Below are 21974 nucleotides of genomic sequence, written 5' to 3'. Positions count from 1 at the left end.
ACTGGGGGTGCCGATATTATTTGGTCAAGCAAAACAAGAAAAAGGTTTTCACTACAAAATAAAGGTCATTTTGGTCTCGAGAAATTTGAAAAGCAAAATATAAAAATAAAAAAGAAGAGTTTTCAATAAAGAATGAAGGTCATTTTGATCGCAAGAAATTCGACATTTTCCCATTATGTCACACCTTTCAGAATTCCATACGGTGCTGCATATGGATAACGACATACGCAGCATCCCTGGGAAATTCTGGTATTGCTGAACCACCGCTTCCAAGGGCTATGTTAGAAATTTGTTCCCGGGCCCCTTTTTAACTTTGGGCATTCGGAGCATGTTTTAAAACAGAAAGCAAGGTTTGGGCTATTCTTCGTTACACACCACCAAAATAATCGGCCTCTTGAACACCTCTTCCAACCATTTGACCCCAGAAGGCAGGACCAGGAATATATAACACAGTCTCTCCTAAGTTTGTTAATACCCCCTTTTATACTATTTAATCTTGTGAATGTTAATATGATATAGAACGTCTCGCAGATGGCATATTTCATTGAACTAATGAATAAAAAAAGACAGAAAGGCAGGCACATTTCCTAAATTAAGAAAATTTATTTCTTTCACTTAAATAGAATGACAAATCAAAAGCAGTTTCAAAGATTACAAAAAATATCAGGTTATAAATAACCTGATATTAAAAAATGTAAGTTTATTTAATAGAAAAAATGAGTTTATACCAAACGCGATGTTGCAAATGACCAGAGTATAACGTGACCTGTCGTTAGCCAAAAAGACTATTGTTTGCATTGAAGAATATAGAAAAACATTTAAAAAATCTAATTTAGATTTACTGAAGATTAAAGGATTATCGGGAAAATGTAACTTGGAACTCTAAAATATGAGTAATGAAACAATAACGAAATTTTGCCTCGCATGTCGGACGTGTTCAATTTCATTACCTTCATGAAAAACGACAAATATTCTAAAGATGTATCAAACGGCATTTCTTCTACATGGTACAAAAAAAAATCACCAGGGAGAAAGGTAAACGGTCATAAAAACTAAAAAAGACACTACTTAAAAAGGCATAAAAATTGTTTTTGTGAAAAAACGACAATTCTAATCGTATTTTGTGGCTTAATATAATCCAGCTTCAAGTTGATTAACAATACAATTTTCTAGCCCCCTATCCTTGTTTATAGTCATGGCGGGGGTGGGGGTACGCAATCAGTGGTTTGACTTTCGAGTTGATTATCACATTCCCCTAACACCCGCATTCACATTAGTTATTTTGTCTCTATTTTTAGGAAGTTCCCTGGGCAAAAGAGGTTTCTGGTTACTAACCCTGCTTCGGGGTTGATTTATCCTTTCTCAAGTTAACTTTGTTAATTTTAACGTTCCAGAAATATTGTAAACTTCCAACCGTAATCTTAGAGTAAATTTAAGGACTCTAGGAAATGCCACTAAATTCCAAAGCTGGGGACCCAATTCCTGGTAAAAATAACAATAATGATGCTTGTGCTGTAAAAAACACTATTAGCAACAATGCCAAAATGATGCCTGATCACTCAGCAGTAGGCCTATAACCAAATGTAAAAAAATGTTACATGTGAGGATTTTGAAATAATAAATTATGATAAAGAATAAGAGCATTATATGTGATATATTAAAGGTATTGTTTAACTTTGTGAGCAGCCGATAAAAAAAATTCTCAAACCAAGATGAAACATGTGTACAAGTGCATGTATTAGAACTAATAAACCCTGAAAACAACCAATATTGAGAATGAAAAGCTGAAACTACAAGGCAAACCCCGATTTTATAAATAGGCGTCTTATAGACGCCTAAATAATACACATAAGTGTATGGGATGAAATTAAGATGGTGTTTTCGGTCACTTTATATTTTGATTTTTGAAGCACTAAATAATTATTTTCGAACGCAATATTTTCTGGGCTTCATTTTTGTAACAAATCACAGACACAGGTGACATGTGTAACCTTCTAGCTCAGAATTTTAAAAAGTCAGACCAATGTTAACCAATCACTTTAAGACTGAACAATATTAAGAATAAATAATGATGTAGTGGAATGTAGAATTCAATTTGGTTATCTGCCACACGGGTGAAAATAATTGCTATCTGAGTGTGCTCCAGATACTGTTCAAAGGTACGTCCGTACCTTACGTTCATAAGGTCCGCTTGTACGATTGAAAATTAGATATATCCCCGATGAAAATAAAATTTAATTTGAAATATGCTTTATTTAGCGTTCTGACTTAGCGCTAGCTAGGAATTCCTTATGTACAGTCGGTCAAAAAGTCATGAATATATTGAAAACATTTTTCCTCCTTCAAACAGCCCCGAAATCTTTACGAAAAATTGTTCTAATTGTCATTTGTTAAAGTTTTCAATTAAAGAGGCTCTGTCGTGTACCAAGGCATTGCAAAAATTTGAGTTGACTGGTTTTATATAAGACATGTAAAATACGAACGAAGATGACTATAATCTACAGAAATATTAGACCTTGAAATAAGATTTACCCACACCATATAAGAATACAAAAGTGAATAATAGTGATACTGGCTACCTGACCCTAATAATGAAAAAAAAAAAAGGTTATTAGATTTCAAAAACGTTTTCTTATTTAGGCTAGGCCTAGTGTAGACCTCATAGGCCTTTCAGGTGCTAATCACTGAATGGTCAAAATAACGTCACGTGACACGGTGGTTTGCGGTATGATTCTGATCAGCACTAGGGGGTAGTACAAACGACTCCAGCATCTTCGCGATGGCTACAGTTGTGAAGACCAACGTCTGAATGTTGGCAGGCCCAGATGGTTGATTCATCTCCTGAACAGACGGTATCGTCCAGGAAGATTGCACCGCTGCCCTGCCCAAAATGAGCATTTATAGGAGCACTAGACGCACCCGGGAAACCAAGCATTCTACAGACCACGCCAGCAGTGGCCAGACCCCATCTATCGTCACAGACAGTACCCCACTGCCCTTCATGGTAGACCTCGACCCTTCCTTCACTCGCGTTGTTCCCATTAACCAGTCGTACATCTTTTGTAAAGGTATCGTGAAAGAGAAAACAATGTGAGAAAATACATTTGCAATTATTACCCTATTAGACATCTACTGCTGCTACTACTACTACTACTATACTACTACTATTACTACTACTACTACTACTATTACTACTATTACTACTACTACTACTACTACTTCTACTACTACTAATACTACTACTAATACTAATACTACTACTACTACTAGTACCATCACTACTACTACTACTGCGGCTGTTACTACTTCTAGGCCATCGGAATGGTTTTGAAAGTTGAGGGTTGAGCCAAAATTGGGTGCTGCCCTGTTCTACTCCAAAACACGAACACCCGTCCTCTTAGACCCCGCTTTTGATGACACCTTTAGCGTTGTGCTTGTTTGATTATTCTCTTTTGATTCAAATCATTTTTCCGGGATGGACTTGACCTTTAAGAATGGAAACATGGCCCTCTCTGGCCTTTCATTTCTCTACTGAGACCAGAAACGTGGAATATCATCGAAGCAAGTAATCTGCTTTTAGTTTCCGGCATTTTTAACCACTTCCTTCATATCAATGCATATCCCATTTTTCGGGATATACAAATCAGCTTCAAAAGTAGCAAAATAGAGCTGGTAGAACTATCCTCAATATTATTACTCGGTCACATTTTTCTATCGATTCCATTCATAAAATAAAGGAATGGCAAACCCTGAAATCGAGGCAAAACTTTCACATTAAATAATGATGTACGATCCTTCATTATTTGGCTCTAAATTATCTAACAAAACATATACTTTACACCTTCAAGACCTTACCATCTCCCAAGTAATCATTTGTGTCTCCCAAAACCCAGAACTTATTATTGCAAACGCACATTTTTCTAAAGGGGGACTAAGTTATTTAACAGCATCCCAGATAATTTCCGTAATTGTATAACCTTAATTTCCTTAAATTAACCTTGTCACAATCGAGACCTTGATTTTTCTGGGGGAGGGGATAGGCAAACTGATAGTGTGTGTCTTTATTTTTCTTGTTCATTCTTTCTTTTTTTCTTTTATGTTCTGTCGTTCTTCTTCCTATGGTTCTCTCTCTCTCTCTCTTATTTTGGTTTAATTTAAATAAAGTATCTCCTACCTTGTTGATCGCACACAACTCCAGCGTCTTCGCCGTGACCACAATTGTGTTCACCAATCGGGCGATGAGAACAGTCCAAGATTGTCTGTTCATCTCCTGAACAGCTGACGTCATCGAGTTGGATAGGACCAGAGCCTTGGCCGAATTCAGCCGACCCAGGGGCGCTGAGAGCTCCCTGGAAATCGAGCATTCTGCAGATAACATTAGCATTGTCCAGATCCCATCCATCATCACAGATAGTTCCCCATTCTCCATTAACGTTGATCTCGACTCTTCCTTCAGCTTCGTTGTTTCCATTGGCTAGACGTACCACTTCTGTGATGGTATTTAAAATTGATATCAATAGAACCATGTGTTGTCTATTCTATATTACTTCTTCATTTTCTTGCGAGCGAGCGGAGCAATCGAGCAAAATTTTTGACATTTTTATTACAAAATTTTGTGATAGATTTGGACATAATATTCAGAAAATAATACATATCACCATTTTTTTTTTTTTTTTTGGGGGGGGGGGGGGTGGGGCTAGAGTCCCCCCTCCCATTTGTACGCCACTGATTCCGACCTCTCTTACAAATTGTATGAAGGTGAAAAGGATGTAGTTTCCTTTAGAATCATAAATATGTATATCCATGTTATAACCATTCGATTGAATCTGTATAAATTAATTAAAATTCAAACTCAAACAGAAACAACGTTTTCGTCATGAGCTTATTCCCCATTGATCCCTGTGCCGTTGAACAGCATCTTCAAAGGTTCGTGCACCTCCTACTAAATAAGATATGCCCCTCTAAGGTCTTCTTCCAAGTAGACACAAATCTTCTGCATTCTGCTTCACCTCTTCAATTACAAAAACAAGTCCTGACCTATTATTAGTTCATATATTCTAAAGAGCGCTGTTGACTTCAAAGTTATTTCTGAAGGTGATGGAAGGGGGGGGGGGGATTGGAAATGGTCTAAGAATTTAAATAGGATATCATCTACCATTGATGTGTAATGCACTCAACTCTAAAGTCTTCTTTACCTGTCCTTATCAGGGCCATGTTCGAGGTAGATACAAACTTTCTACTACCACTTTACATTTTCAAAATCGTCAACAAAGACATGATACATATTAGTTATCGCTTCATTCCTCCTAATTTCTGTGGATTTAGGCTATTTATTTGGGAGGGTGGTAGTATGTTCTAGAGGCTATACTTAGAGAAGTACAACGGAGTAAGCCCTACCTTTGGGAATGCACACAACCCCAGCGTCTTCTATGTGAAGACAATTGTGTTCACCAATCGGGCGATGAGAACAGTCAAAGATTGTCGGTTCATCTCCTGAACAGCTGACGTCATCGAGTTGGATAGGACCAGAACCTTGGCCGAATTGAGCTGATCCTGGGGCGCTGAGAGCTCCCTCGAAATTGAGCATTCTGCAGATAACATCAGCATTGTCCAGATCCCATTGGTCATCACAGATAGTTCCCCATTCTCCATTAACGTTGATCTCGACTCTTCCTTTAGCATTGTTGTTTCCATCAACCAGGCGTACAACTTCTGTGTTTGTATTAAAGAGTTATAGAAAAGAATCTTAACTATTTACAATTTAAACGCACGATAAATATGTTCCCTTTCGAAATACGCAAAATTAAAATAATGCAAAACAAATAATATAGGATAAGTTTAAGACAGTGGACATTTGGTGAATGACGAACCATTTCGACCTCTTTCGTCATGCAGTAACTCAAACAGAAAATGACGTCTTTGTCATGAGCTCAGTCCCCTCCACAACCTTGCGTTTTTCTGCCATTGAAAACCCTTTCATATTTCTCCAATTCTACGAGAGAAAATATATCCTTCTTACGGAGGGATCCAAATAGACAGAAACTTTTTACATTCCGCCTTAGCTCCTCGCATTTGACAAGAAAATAATGAGACACTGGTAATCGCTTAATTACATCCTCATCAATGTTGTAAATTTACGTTATCGATTGGGGGGAGGGGTTATGGAGGGGTATTATTTAATATTTTATAGACGATATTGTTGAATAATTTAAATAAAGTATCTCCTACCTTGTTGAACGCACACAACTCCAGCGTCTTCGCCGTGACCACAATTGTGTTCACCAATCGGGCGATGGGAACAGTCCAATATTGTCTCTTCATTTCCTGAACAGCTGACGTCATCGAGTTGGATAGGACCAGAGCCTTGGCCGAATTCAGCTGACCCAGGGGCGCTGAGAGCTCCCTGGAAATCGAGCATTCTGCAGATAACATTAGCATTGTCCAGATCCCATCCATCATCACAGATAGTTCCCCATTCTCCGTCAAGGTTGATCTCGACTCTTCCTTCAGCTTCGTTGTTTCCATCAGCCAGGCGTACCACTTCTATATCTGCATTAAAAAGTTATAGAAAGAATCTTAACTATTAATCCTTTACAATTCAAACGCTTGAGGAATACGTTCCCTTTCGAAATACGCAGAAATGACAATAATGTAGAATACACATACAGGATGAGTGCAGAATTATGGACAATTGGACATGTGTTGAAAGACCAACCATTTCGACCTCTCTCGTCATGTCGTGTGAAGAATGGGAACTTTCTTACAGAGCCATATGTATATACACTAGACATTCCGTCGAATCTAGAGAAATTAAATGAAATTCATTTAATTTTAAACAGAAAAAGAGCTGTAGTGACCAAACTAATTTCTTATTTTTTTGGTTTGATTTATCTATTTTAGACCACCCTACGGCCAATTCGGGTGTGCTAAAATTTTGTCACAGACCGTGAAACCTAATCACTTTTGGGTCACGTGGGTCTAGTGTCATCCCGCCGAGGAAAAATAGTCCTCCCCTTTATTATTTTTAAAAACATGTATTATGATACAATTGTTGGACATAGATGCATGAATATAAATATGCATATATATATTACACATTAATGTCGATTTAAATTAATATTCACTCGCATATCATATTTTGATGCATTAGAGTGTGACGTCATTAATATCTAAATGCGGAGATATATTAGGCAAGGCCCGGTAGCTGGGCAGTGACATTATCCCGTGCACAACTCAAAACGAAGTCGTCGCGGCTTGTTGACCCTTTTAGAAGCTGCACATTAGCTTTTGACTGTAGGTTTGCAGTTGTTATTTACCAGCCGCTGATATAGAGGCTGTTGAGTGTTCATGGCTGCTGACCATGGGCGCAGCTGACCAGGAGACATATATTTCTGGGACCTTATTATACTAGGGGGTTGTCCCGTTTTTCCGTTTTTTCTTCTGTTTATGATTAATAAACACTACACAACACATCTGCCTGTCCCTTCGCTCTCATCTGTCCTCTTGTCGCCCTTGATGAGTGAATGGTTGCGGCCAACTTCGGCCCCAACAGAGCCATAATCGCAATCCTGTTCTCCTCAGAAAACAGTGGAGAGTTTATTATAGTTAAAATATTGAATTATACGGTTTCACATGACAAATGTTCGACAGTATTCGTGGTAGGCCTAATGTTATTTTAACTACTTTTGTATGAAAAAATGAATGAATGTATATCAATATGAGTATGTCTTTTCGGCTTATGAGATAACCAACATAAACGACGCATAAGCGATGTTGTGTCTAGTTATCAGAAATATCGTGATTTGCGATGGCACGCAACAGAATCGTATCCAAAGTTCATTGTAAAATAACTGGGATGGAAGAACATTTGTCATAAGAGTCTTGCACGTAAACTTTAATGTTGACCTCAAAATAAAATTTGACCTTACCATGTGACCTCTGACTGCACCATTACACGCAGGTCTCGTAAGTACATCTACAATCCAAGTTTGTGTGAAAAGTGACTTGCGGTTGCGGAGTTATGTGTCATAAGAGAATCATGCACGTAAATTTTAACGTTGACCTCAAAATGACCTTTGACCTTACCATGTGCCCTCCGATTGCACCATAACATTTAGGTCTAAGTATCTACCATCCAAGTTTGTTTGAAAAGTGACTAACGGTTGCGAAGTTGTGTGTCATATAAGATAGTCATGCAAGTAAACCTTAACGTTGACCTGAAAATGACCTTTGACCTTACCATGTGACCTCCGACTGAAACATAACATGCATGTCTGCTATTCTACAACCCGGGTTTGTGTGAAAAGTGAATTACGGTTGCGGAGTTATGTGTCATAAGACAGTCTTGCACGTAAACTTGAATGTTGACCTGAAAATGACCTTGAACCTCAACATGTGACCTCTGATTGCACCATGACATGCACGTCTATTAGATAAATCAACAACCCAAGTTCGGGTGAAAGGTGAATGGCGGTTGCGGTCCTTGCTGAGTTGTGAGTCATGCATGTAAACTTTAATTTTGACCTGAAAATGACCTTTGACCTTACCTTGTGACCTCCGACTGAAACATAATATGCAGGTCTGCTAAATATATCTACAACCCAAGATTGTGTGAAAAGTGACTTACGGTTACGGAGTTATGTGTCAAAAGAAAGTCTTGGACGTAAACTTTAATGTTGACCTTAAAATTACATTTGACCTTACCATGTGACCTCCGACTGCAGCATCACATGCAAGTTCTCTAAGTACATCTACCATCCAAGTTTGGTTGAAAACTGACTAATGGTTGCGGAGATATTTGTCATAATGTTTGTGACAGACGGACGGCATTTGGATCCCTTAGTCTCGCCTTCACCTCTGGTGGGCGAGACAAAAATGAACAGTATATAATTGCACTCTGCCTTTTTGATACGCAGCATGATCTTTATGGGGGGGGGGATTTGACAGAGGTGATTTTATACTTTCAAAAGAATACCAATAATATGTGGAGTGCTCACAATCTAGCGTCTTCAGAAGATCTGTCCTCTTCACAGCCATGCTCGAGGTAGACACAAGCGTTCTACTTTCCGACTTGATTAATCGTATTCGAAAAAAACTCCGAGACACTAGTCATCGCTTTATTGTATCCTTATTATCGCTGTCAATTTAGGTTATTTCTTTGGAGAAGTGGAAGTATACTTTTGAAAGCTATACTAATAGAATAACCCCTACCATGCCTACCTTGGGGAATGCACACAACCCCAGCGTCTTCGCTGTGAGCACAATTGTGTTGACCAATCGGGCGATGAGAGCAGTCCAAGATGGTTTCCTCGTCTCCTGAACAGCCGACGTCGTCGAGTTGGATAGGACCAGAGCCAAGGCCAAACTCAGCTGATCCTGGTGCGCTGAGAGCTCCCTCAAAACCGAGCATTCTGCAGATAACATTAGCATCCTCTAGACTCCAGAGATCATCACAGATAGTTCCCCATTCTCCGTCAACGTTGATCTCGACTCTTCCTTCAGCGTCGTTGTTTCCATTAACCAGTCGTACCACTTCTATGTTGGTAGCAAAATGTGATAGCAAGATCGAGAATATTCATGTACGATTCAAACGCTCGACAAATACGTTTCCTTTCCGAATATCCCAAACTATAATACCACAAAATAAGCCAAGTCGGATGAATGCAAGATGTGGACCCGTGTTGAAATACCAACAATTTCGACTTCTCTTTCATACCGTATACTGTATGAAGGAAAAAGGGTTGTATTTTCCATTAGAGTCGTGGGTATGTATATACATGTGTTCCATTCAGTTTAATCTGTATAAATCAATTATCTTTTCAGATTCTTTAGATTCATTTATTTTCCCCAATCTGATAAACATACTAGTACAATAGCATAAAAACATATCCAAAAAATACATTAAAAATACATTTAAACACGAATACAAAGGGGTACATTATGAATAGAGTAAATAACAGAAAGTGGTGGGATTAGCAATAGGCCTCAAGACCTTTCAAAGGTCAATCCCTTTAACACAAAAGATCTACCAAAACGAAAACCAAGAGGGGAGGGGGGCGGATAGGGCAAATCAATAGGAGTTCAGAAGAAAATTTCTGAATGTTCGTTTAAAAGTCGAAAGACTTTGGCTAGATTTCAGGCTACTCGGAAGGCTATTCCACATACTCGGTCCTGAATACACGAAAAATGTTTTCCGCATGAACACATTCCCCATTTATCCTTCACTAATTTGTGTCATTGAACATCACCTTTAAAGATTCATGCACCTTCTACTTGAGAAAATATGCATCTTTTTGGTGTTGTTCCAAGTAGACACATGCCTTCTTTTTTTTACTTTACCTTTTCAATTAAAAAACACAAGACCTGACCTATTATTAGTAAATACATCTCAAGATCGCTGTTGACTTCAAAGTTATTTCTCGAGGTGAAGGGGGGGGGGGGGATTGGGAGATGGTCTTAAATAATTTTTTAAAGGATATCCTCTACCAATTTTGATGGACCCAACTCTAACGTCTTCCGACCTATTCTTATCACGGCCATGTTCGAGGTACACACAAACTTTCTACTTTCGCCCTACATTTTCGAAAATGTCAAGAAAAACACGATACATATAATAGTTATCGCTTAATTATATCCTCCTTTTCGCTGTCAATTTAGGTTATTCATTCGGGGGAGTGGCAGTATTTTCTAGAAGCTATATACTAAGAGAAGTTCAATGGAGTAACCCCTACCTTCATGACCTTGGGGAATGCACACAACACCAGCGTCTTCGCTGTGACCACAATTGTGTTCACCAATCGGGCGATGAGAACAGTCCAAAATTGTTTGTTCATCTCCTGAACAGCTGACGTCATCGAGTTGGATAGGATCAGAGCCTTGGCCGAATTCAGCTGACCCAGGGGCGCTGAGAGCACCCTCGAAATCGAGCATTCTACAGATAACATTAGCATTGTCCAGATCCCATCCATCATCACAGATAGTTCCCCATTCTCCGTTAAGGTTGATCTCGACTCTTCCTTCAGCTTCGTTGTTTCCATTTACCAGGCGTACCACTTCTATGTTTGCATTAACAAGTTATAGAAAGAATCTTAACTAATAATCCTTTACAATTCAAACGCTTGAGGAATACGTTCCCTTTCGAAATACGCAGAAATTTAAATTATTGAAATATACGGTTTCACAAACATGATAAATGTTTGACAGTAATCATCGTAGGCCTATTGTTATTTAACTACTTTTGTATAAAAAAAATTAATACATGTATATCAATTTGAGTGTCTTTCCGGCCTATGAGATAACCAACATAAACAAGACATAAGCGATGTTGTGTCTCGCCCACTTGTAAAAGCAATCCCTTCTATGTTGGTATTAGAAGTCATAGAAAATAATCCAAAATATTCATTATGTACGATTCAAACGCTCGTTTCCTTTCGGAATACTCAAACATTACAATAATGTATGATAAACGATATAGGATAAGTGCAAGACAGTGGACATTTGTTGTAAGACCGACCATTTCGACCTCTCTAATCATGCTGTAACTCAAACAGAAAACAGCGTCTTTATCATGAGCTCCGTCCTCTTCACAACCTCGCGTTTTTCTGCCATTGAACGCCCTTTTATTTAATTTTTTTGAGATAAAAGTTATCTTTCTAACATAAATGTTCGAAGAAGACAAAAACTTTCTACATTCCGCCTTACCCACTCAAATTTAACAAGAAAACAATGAGACACTAGAAATCGCTTAATTACATCCTCATCAATGTTATCAATTTGAATTATCGATGGGGGGGGGGTAAATATTTAGTATTTTTTTAGAAGATATAGTTGAATAATTTCATTACAATATTTCCTACCTTGTTGAAGGCACACAACTCCAGCGTCTTCGCTATGACCACAATTGTGTTCACCAATGCCTCGGTGAGAACAGTCCAAGATGGTCTCTTCATTTCCTGAACAGGTGACATCATCGAGTTGGATTGGACCAGAGCCTTGACCGAATTGAGCTGATCCTGGGGCGCTGAGAGCTTCCTCGAAACCTAGCATTCTACAGATAACACTAGCATCCTCTAGACTCCAGAGATCATCACAGATAGTTCCCCATTCTCCGTCAACGTTGATCTCGACTCTTCCTTCAGCTTCGTTGTTTCCATTAACCAGTCGTACCACTTCTGTGTTGGCATCAAAATGTGATAGCAAGAGAATCGAAAATATTTATTAACGTACGATTCAAACGCTCGATAAATACCACCACTTTCAAAATACGCAAAAATTACAATAATGCATGATAAACAATATAGGGTAAGTGCAAGACAGTGGACATTTGTTGAAAGACCAACCATTTCGACCTCTGTAGTCATCCCGTAAGTCAAACAGAAATGACGTCTTTATAATGAGCCTAGTCCCCTTCATAACCTTGCGCTTTTCTGCCATTGAAAATCCTTTTATATTTTTCAAATTCTACGAGAGAATATATAGCCTTCTAACGGAAGTGATCTAAGTAGACAAAAACTTTCTACATTCTGCCTTAGCTCCTCGCATTTGACAATAAAACAATAAGACATTAGTTATCGCTTAACTACATCCTGATCAATATAAATCTAAGTTATCAGTGGAAGAGGGGGGGGGGGATGGTGGACAGGAAGTATTTAGTATTTTATAGAAGTCATAGTAGAATAATTTCAATAAATTATCTCCTACCTTGTTGAGTGCACACAACTCCAGCGTCTTCGCTGTGACCACAATTGTGTTGACCAATGCCTCGGTGAGAACAGTCCAAGATGGTTTCTTCATTTCCTGAACAGGTAACATCATCGAGTTGGATTGGACCAGAGCCTTGGCCGAATTGAGCTGATCCTGGGGCGCTGAGAGCTTCCTCGAAACCTAGCATTCTACAGATAACATTAGCATCTTCTAGACTCCAGAGATCATCACAGATAGTTCCCCATTCTCCGTTAACGTTGATCTCGACTCTTCCTTCAGCTTCGTTGTTTCCATTAACCAGTCGTACCACTTCTGTGTTGGTATCAAAATGTGATAGCATGGGAATCGAGAATATTTATGTAAGATTCAAACGCTCGACAAATACGTTCCCTTTTTGAATACCCCAAACTACAATACTACAAGATAAGATGAGTAAGATGAATGCAGGACGTGGACTCATGTTGAAAGACAAACCATTTCGACTTTTCTTTGATACCGTATGAAGTGAAAAAGTGTGTATTTTCCATTAGACTGTTAGAGTCATGGGTATTATATACATGTGCATGTGTTCCATTTAGTTGAATCTCTATAAATCAATTATCTTTTTAGATTCTTTAGATTTATTTATTTTCCACAATCTGATAAAAATACTGGTACAATAGCATAAAAACACATTAAAAAATACATGAAAAATACGGTCAAACACGAGTACAAAGGGGTACATTATGAATCGAGTAAATAACAGAAAGTGGTTGGATAAACAATAGGCCTCAAGACCTTTCGAAGGTCAATTCCTATAACACAAAAAGATCTACCAAAACGAAAACCAAGGGGGGGGGGGGGCGGATAGGGCAAATGAATAGGAGTTCAGAAGAAAATTTCTGAATGTTCGTTTAAAAGTCGAAAGACTTTGGCTAGATTTCAGGCTACTCGGAAGGCTATTCCACAAACTAGGTCCTGAATACACGAAAAATGTTTTCCGCATGAACACATTACCCATTGATCCTTCACTAATTTGTGTCATTGAACATCAACTTTAAAGATTCATGCACCTTCTACTAGAGAAAATATGCATCTTTTTGGTGTTGTTCCAAGTAGATACAGGCCTTCTATATTTTACTTTACCTTTTCAATTAAAACACACAAGACCTGACCTATTATTAGTAAATACATCTCAAGATCGCTGTTGACTTCAAAGTTATTTCTCGAGGTGAAGGGGGGGGGGGGGGATTGGGAGATGGTCTTAAATAATGTTTTAAAGGATATCCTCTACCAATTTTGATGGACCCAACTCTAACGTCTTCCGACCTATTCTTATCACGGCAATGTTCGAGGTACACACAAACTTTCTACTTTCGCCCTACATTTTCGAAAATATCAAGAAAAACACGATACATATAATAGTTATCGCTTAATTATATCCTCCTTTTCGCTGTCAATTTAGGTTATTCATTCGGGGGAGTGGCAGTATTTTCTAGAAGCTATATACTAAGAGAAGTTCAATGGAGTAACCCCTACCTTCATGACCTTGGGGAATGCACACAACACCAGCGTCTTCGCTGTGACCACAATTGTGTTCACCAATCGGGCGATGAGAACAGTCCAAGATTGTTTGTTCATCTCCTGAACAGCTGACGTCATCGAGTTGGATAGGATCAGAGCCTTGGCCGAATTCAGCTGACCCAGGGGCGCTGAGAGCACCCTCGAAATCGAGCATTCTACAGATAACATTAGCATTGTCCAGATCCCATCCATCATCACAGATAGTTCCCCATTCTCCGTTAAGGTTGATCTCGACTCTTCCTTCAGCTTCGTTGTTTCCATTTACCAGGCGTACCACTTCTATGTTTGCATTAAAAAGTTATAGAAAGAATCTTAACTAATAATCCTTTACAATTCAAACGCTTGAGGAATACGTTCCCTTTCGAAATACGCAGAAATTTAAATTATTGAAATATACGGTTTCACAAACATGATAAATGTTTGACAGTAATCATCGTAGGCCTATTGTTATTTAACTACTTTTGTATAAAAAAAATTAATACATGTATATCAATTTGAGTGTCTTTCCGGCCTATGAGATAACCAACATAAACAAGACATAAGCGATGTTGTGTCTCGCCCACTTGTAAAAGCAATCCCTTCTATGTTGGTATTAGAAGTCATAGAAAATAATCCAAAATATTCATTATGTACGATTCAAACGCTCGTTTCCTTTCGGAATACTCAAACATTACAATAATAATAATAATAATAATACAGGTATATTTACCCAGGGAAGCCGCTTCAGTTCCGAAAACTGTTCTCCCAGCGGGCCCTGCTATTATTATTACCCCGGCTTTACAATAATGTATGATAAACGATATAGGATAAGTGCAAGACAGTGGACATTTGTTGTAAGACCGACCATTTCGACCTCTCTAATCATGCTGTAACTCAAACAGAAAACAGCGTCTTTATCATGAGCTCCGTCCTCTTCACAACCTCGCGTTTTTCTGCCATTGAACGCCCTTTTATTTAATTTTTTTGAGATAAAAGTTATCTTTCTAACATAAATGTTCGAAGAAGACAAAAACTTTCTACATTCCGCCTTACCCACTCAAATTTAACAAGAAAACAATGAGACACTAGAAATCGCTTAATTACATCCTCATCAATGTTATCAATTTGAATTATCGATGGGGGGGGGGTAAATATTTAGTATTTTTTTAGAAGATATAGTTGAATAATTTCATTACAATATTTCCTACCTTGTTGAAGGCACACAACTCCAGCGTCTTCGCTATGACCACAATTGTGTTCACCAATGCCTCGGTGAGAACAGTCCAAGATGGTCTCTTCATTTCCTGAACAGGTGACATCATCGAGTTGGATTGGACCAGAGCCTTGACCGAATTGAGCTGATCCTGGGGCGCTGAGAGCTTCCTCGAAACCTAGCATTCTACAGATAACACTAGCATCCTCTAGACTCCAGAGATCATCACAGATAGTTCCCCATTCTCCGTCAACGTTGATCTCGACTCTTCCTTCAGCTTCGTTGTTTCCATTAACCAGTCGTACCACTTCTGTGTTGGCATCAAAATGTGATAGCAAGAGAATCGAAAATATTTATTAACGTACGATTCAAACGCTCGATAAATACCACCACTTTCAAAATACGCAAAAATTACAATAATGCATGATAAACAATATAGGGTAAGTGCAAGACAGTGGACATTTGTTGAAAGACCAACCATTTCGACCTCTGTAGTCATCCCGTAAGTCAAACAGAAATGACGTCTTTATAATGAGCCTAGTCCCCTTCATAACCTTGCGCTTTTCTGCCATTGAAAATCCTTTTATATTTTTCAAATTCTACGAGAGAATATATAGCCTTCTAACGGAAGTGATCTAAGTAGACAAAAACTTTCTACATTCTGCCTTAGCTCCTCGCATTTGACAATAAAACAATAAGACATTAGTTATCGCTTAACTACATCCTGATCAATATAAATCTAAGTTATCAGTGGAAGGGGGGGGGGGTGGTGGACAGGAAGTATTTAGTATTTTATAGAAGTCATAGTAGAATAATTTCAATAAATTATCTCCTACCTTGTTGAGTGCACACAACTCCAGCGTCTTCGCTGTGACCACAATTGTGTTGACCAATGCCTCGGTGAGAACAGTCCAAGATGGTTTCTTCATTTCCTGAACAGGTAACATCATCGAGTTGGATTGGACCAGAGCCTTGGCCGAATTGAGCTGATCCTGGGGCGCTGAGAGCTTCCTCGAAACCTAGCATTCTACAGATAACATTAGCATCTTCTAGACTCCAGAGATCATCACAGATAGTTCCCCATTCTCCGTTAACGTTGATCTCGACTCTTCCTTCAGCTTCGTTGTTTCCATTAACCAGTCGTACCACTTCTGTGTTGGTATCAAAATGTGATAGCATGGGAATCGAGAATATTTATGTAAGATTCAAACGCTCGACAAATACGTTCCCTTTTTGAATACCCCAAACTACAATACTACAAGATAAGATGAGTAAGATGAATGCAGGACGTGGACTCATGTTGAAAGACAAACCATTTCGACTTTTCTTTGATACCGTATGAAGTGAAAAAGTGTGTATTTTCCATTAGACTGTTAGAGTCATGGGTATTATATACATGTGCATGTGTTCCATTTAGTTGAATCTCTATAAATCAATTATCTTTGACAGGCATGCCCCCGTGATATCAGTGCGGCAAAAACAAAGAGGGGTACCTTGGATAAATGATGATTTTTTGGTGTTAGCACGCGAAAGGGATTATTATCGAAAGCAATTTAGAAAAACAAGATTAATTTATTGGTGGAATAAATTTCAGTTTTCCCGTAACAGAGCTAATAACTTGATTAAAAATTTGAAAAAGAAGTATTATCAGGACAAATTTAAGGACTGCGAAAATGACATAAAAAAGAACTGGAACATTTTATCGAAGCTTATACCTAAGAAAAATAAAACCACGAGTCATGATGTTAAATTAACAATTGATAATGATCAAATACCTAACAATGAAATAGCTCACGTTCTAAACAAAGCCTTTAATGAAGTCGGCTCAAGGTTGCAAGCCGCTTCGGGTAATTTCTCGAAAGATTTATTAAACAATTTACAAACTCTGTTTATTCCAGATTGTGAATTTAAATTTTATGCAATCAAAAAGGAGTATGTTTTGAAAGAACTATTACATATTGATTGTTCGAAAGCGGTCGGAGTAGATGGCATTCACCCTAAGTTTCTTAAGCTGGCAGCAGAGAGTATAGATGGCCCTTTAACCCATTTATTTAATGCAACTTTACAAACTAGTGTTATTCCAGAAGATTTTAAAACAGCAAGAATTACTCCTGTACATAAGGGAGGATCATTTGATATTGACAATTATAGACCAATTTCTGTGCTTCCAGTCCTGTCCAAAATACTAGAGAGAGCAATACATGATCAATTGTATAAGTACTTAAATGTGAATGATCTACTTGCAAATTGTCAGTCTGGCTTCAGACCGTCTTATTCTACTGCCACTTGTCTAACTGAGATTACAGACTTTTTGTATGATAAAATGGACCGAAAACATGTTACTGGTGGTATTTTCTTGGACTTACGCAAAGCTTTTGATGTTATTCCTCACAATTTTATACTTGCAAAACTTAAGTACTATGGTATTACTGGCAATGAATACAACTGGATGGAATCGTATTTAACAGACAGAAGGCAATTTGTAATGATTAACAGTTGTCGCAGTGAATTTTTGAAGATAAAATCAGGTGTCCCACAAGGATCTATACTGGGTCCATTGATATTTTGTATTTTTATTAATGACATGTGTAATTTGAAATTGCATGTACATTCTAAAATGTCTCTTTATGCTGATGATACCGCCATTTTTAATCACGGTGAATCAATTAAGGAGGTACAAAAGTATTTGCAAGATGATTTTGATTCAATAAGTAAATGGCTAGACTTAAATAATATGCATTTACACCCGCAAAAAACAAAAGCCATGGTATTTGGTCAAAAGAAAAAGTTGAGGGGTGCTCATTTGTCAGTGAAATTCAGGAACATACAATTAGAAAATGTAAAAAAGATTAAATACTTAGGTGTCGATCCGGGCTTGACTTGGTGCGAACATATTACTAATATCGTTTGTAAAATATCTCGGGCAATAGGTTGTGTAAGGCGGATTAAGCACTTACTGTCCTTTGATATTATGAAGAAGCTGTACTTTTCTATGATTTTACCTTACATTGATTACTGTATTACATCTTGGGGAAGCAGTGCAAAAATACATTTAGATAAGATACAAAAACTTCAAAATAAATATGCCAGAATGCTTTTGAAAAAAGATTATAATACATCACAAATTTCTTTGTTGCAGTCACTGAAGTGGCAATCAGTAGATCAGCGTATAAAATATCAGTATTGTGTTCTTGCATATAAAATAATGAATGATTTAGTTCCAAATTATTTAAAACCTTTAGTATGTAAACGGCCCGTGAAATACAGGACACGGTATTCTTTACGATGCCCCCTTCAGCTTCCCAAAGCTAGAATTGAACATAAAAGAAAATCTTTCGCATATGTCGGACCCAAATTATTTAATGCACTTCCTTCAAATTTACAAGTTTGTACCTCCTTGTTAGTTTTTAAAAAATTATGCAAAGCCTTTCATACGAATTGATAAAGAGCGAAATGATATTCTATTGATTTACAATGCTATGTATGTTTAAATTGTCACTTCCCACTCTATATTTTGGTGTTAATTGTTTCTGATGTTAGATATTTTGTATTTTGTATTTTTGATGTTGTTTGTTGTTGTTGTTCATAGTCATCTTGACATGTATTTTAAACTGCAGGGCGCCTTTGTAAAGCAGTTTTAAGAACTGAACAGGCCTACCCTGCAGTATAAAATAAATAAAACAAAATAAATAAATAAATAAATAAATAAATCTTTTTAGATTCTTTAGATTTATTTATTTTCCACAATCTGATAAAAATACTGGTACAATAGCATAAAAACACATTAAAAAATACATGAAAAATACAGTCAAACACGAGTACAAAGGGGTACATTATGAATAGAGTAAATAACAGAAAGTGGTGGGATAAACAATAGGCCTCAAGACCTTTCGAAGGTCAATCCCTATAACACAAAAAGATCTACCAAAACGAAAACCAAGGGGGGGGGGCGGATAGGGCAAATCAATAGGAGTTCAGAAGAAAATTTCTGAATGTTCGTTTAAAAGTCGAAAGACTTTGGCTAGATTTCAGGCTACTCGGAAGGCTATTCCACATACTTGGTCCTGAATACACGAAAGATGTTTTCCGCATGAACACATTCCCCATTGATCCTTCACTAATTTGTGTCATTGAACATCACCTTTAAAGATTCATGCACCTTCTACTAGAGAAAATATGCATCTTTTTGGTGTTGTTCCAAGTAGATACAGGCCTTCTATATTTTACTTTACCTTTTCAATTAAAACACACAAGACCTGACCTATTATTAGTAAATACATTTTCAAGATCGCTGTTGACTTCAAAGTTATTTCTCGAGGTGAAGGGGGGGGGGGGTGGATCGGAAGATGGTCTTAAATAATTTTTTAAAGGATATCCTCTACCAATTTTAATGGACACAACTTTAAACGTCTCCCGACCTATTCTTATAACGGCCATGTTCGAGGTAGACACAAACTTTCTACTTTCGCCTTACATTTTCGAAAATGTCAAGAAAAACATTATACATATAATAATTATCGCTTAAGTATATCCTCCTTTTCGCTGTCAATTTAGGTTATTCATTCGGGGGAGTGGCAGTATTTTCTAGAAGCTATACTAAGAGAAGTTCAATGGAGTAACCCCTACCTTCATGACCTTGGGGAATGCACACAACACCAGCGTCTTCGCTGTGACCACAATTGTGATCACCAATCGGGCGATGAGAACAGTCCAAGATTGTCTGTTCATCTCCTGAACAGCTGACGTCATCGAGTTGGATAGGACCAGAGCCTTGGCCGAATTGAGCGAATCCTGGGGCGCTGAGAGCTCCCTGGAAATCGAGCATTCTACAGATAACATTAGCATTGTCAAGATCCCATCCGTCATCACAGATAGTTCCCCATTCTCCGTTAAGGTTGATCTCGACTCTTCCTTCAGCTTCGTTGTTTCCATTAACCAGGCGTACCACTTCTATGTTTGCATTATAAAGTTATAGAAAAGAATCTTTACTATTAATCATTAACGATTCAAACGCTCGAGGAATACGTTCCCTTTCGAAATACGCAGACATTACAATAATGTTGGATAAACATACACACTGTAAAAACTGCGGTGTTGAAACTGACACCAGTTGGTGTTAATAGAGGACCACACCCCGAGGTGTTAAAATAACACCCTAGAGATTAAAAATAACACCAAAGCGTGTAAATGTAACAACCAAAGGTGTTGTAATGACACCTATAGGTGTAAAACTAACACCACCAATTCAACACTGGTGTAAAATAACTGGTGTGGTCCTCTATGTACACCGGTTAACACCACAGTTTTTGCTGTGCAGGATGAGTGCAGGACTATGGACATGATAGTCTAGGTGATTGGTGAAAAAAATGTTCAGAAAATGGTAAAAGCATGACAATTGGCACAGAGGTAGAGTAAGTTATTCTAATCACTTTTAGCAGGGGGTGCCAACGTGAATTTGCCAAACATAGCAACGGTTGCTAGGTAAGATATTTACCTTAGTAACTGAGCTTTATTGGGCTTAAGTAACATTTTCATGAGCGATGTGTTGCATGAATTTCAACCTAAAGCATGTTCCTTTGTATCACAACAGTTTTGATCCATTTATTCACAGCAACGGCTGCTAAGGGACCATTTTCCATAGCAACAAATTGTTTATCATTGTTCAGATGAATATGATCAACAAGATTTACTCAGAATAGCTCAGAAATTAAATCTGGCCCATAGATTCCTCATGTGATTAATTTTTCCTAAGGTAGACCTAATAAGCACCATAGCAACGGTTGCTAGGCAACATTTTTTCCACAGTAACCAATTCTTATAGGGTATTTTTTTCATGATCATAATTTATATGAACCATATCTTTTCTATTAAAGCATTAATACATTAATCACAACAACCCAGAGACAATCATACCATGTTAACATGCCCATGCGAAATACCAGATGATGTAACATGTTTTCTGTAGCAACCAATGGTTAAAGGTCTTAGGGTAAGATTATTGATATATGCTTAAAAACGTAAAATCTTGCACAAATTAAACTACCTCATGATATGGTTTATATTTCCAAAGACGATGTCTATGGGTTCCATATTATTGGTATAGTAATGCTTGCTGCATGTTAAAAAAACTCACCTTAACACCAATTTTTCTCCATTTCATGGATTAACATAAACACGTGTAAAAGATCGACCATCGATGTAAATTATTTGGTGTCTTTCATAGCAAAGGGTACTTTGTTAATGTCTGTTATTACTATATAATTTAGTTACCCATTTATCAATGAATGATAATAGACCTCATGTTTACTTATCTGAGTGATTGACAATGGAGGTAGAATTGATCGAATTTGTATCATCGAGAATTAAAAGTCTAGAAACCGTTGACATTCTGGAAATTTGTGGCTATGTATTTGCCCTATGAATCTCCTATAAGACCCTGTGTAACACCTACAAATGCCCTTGGAAAGAATTCCACAAAACCAACATTTAACAAGAGAAGAACAGTTAGAAGAACAGT

The 21974-nt window shown here is 37.7% G+C and overlaps 1 protein-coding gene across 13 annotated transcripts in view; it reads right to left on the bottom strand.

Moving 5' to 3' along the window:
* Positions 1–583: 583 nt before the first annotated feature.
* Positions 584–21974, bottom strand: part of LOC129267649 (deleted in malignant brain tumors 1 protein-like) — a 49076-nt gene continuing 27685 nt past the window's right edge. The window contains exons 12-23 of one of the 13 annotated variants that reach the window (XM_064104796.1): positions 20084–20407; positions 16294–16608; positions 15453–15767; positions 14221–14544; positions 12700–13014; positions 11856–12170; positions 10731–11054; positions 9220–9534; positions 6229–6549; positions 5398–5712; positions 4175–4489; positions 584–3057 (exon numbers count right to left, since the gene is read on the bottom strand). In XM_064104796.1, the coding sequence (XP_063960866.1) occupies positions 2744–3057; positions 4175–4489; positions 5398–5712; positions 6229–6549; positions 9220–9534; positions 10731–11054; positions 11856–12170; positions 12700–13014; positions 14221–14544; positions 15453–15767; positions 16294–16608; positions 20084–20407 (3812 nt within the window). In that variant the 3' untranslated portion in view covers positions 584–2743. The remainder of the gene's footprint in view (positions 3058–4174; positions 4490–5397; positions 5713–6228; positions 6550–9219; positions 9535–10730; positions 11055–11855; positions 12171–12699; positions 13015–14220; positions 14545–15452; positions 15768–16293; positions 16609–20083; positions 20408–21974) is intronic. The other 12 variants (XM_064104798.1, XM_064104797.1, XM_064104800.1 and 9 more) reach the window with 12 other exon arrangements.

The sequence above is a fragment of the Lytechinus pictus genome, chromosome 9 (genome assembly GCF_037042905.1).
Source record: "Lytechinus pictus isolate F3 Inbred chromosome 9, Lp3.0, whole genome shotgun sequence".
Taxonomy (NCBI): Eukaryota; Metazoa; Echinodermata; class Echinoidea; order Temnopleuroida; family Toxopneustidae; genus Lytechinus; species Lytechinus pictus.
The sequence above is the reverse complement of the archived record's forward strand: the minus strand, read 5'-3'. Positions and strand labels throughout refer to the sequence as shown.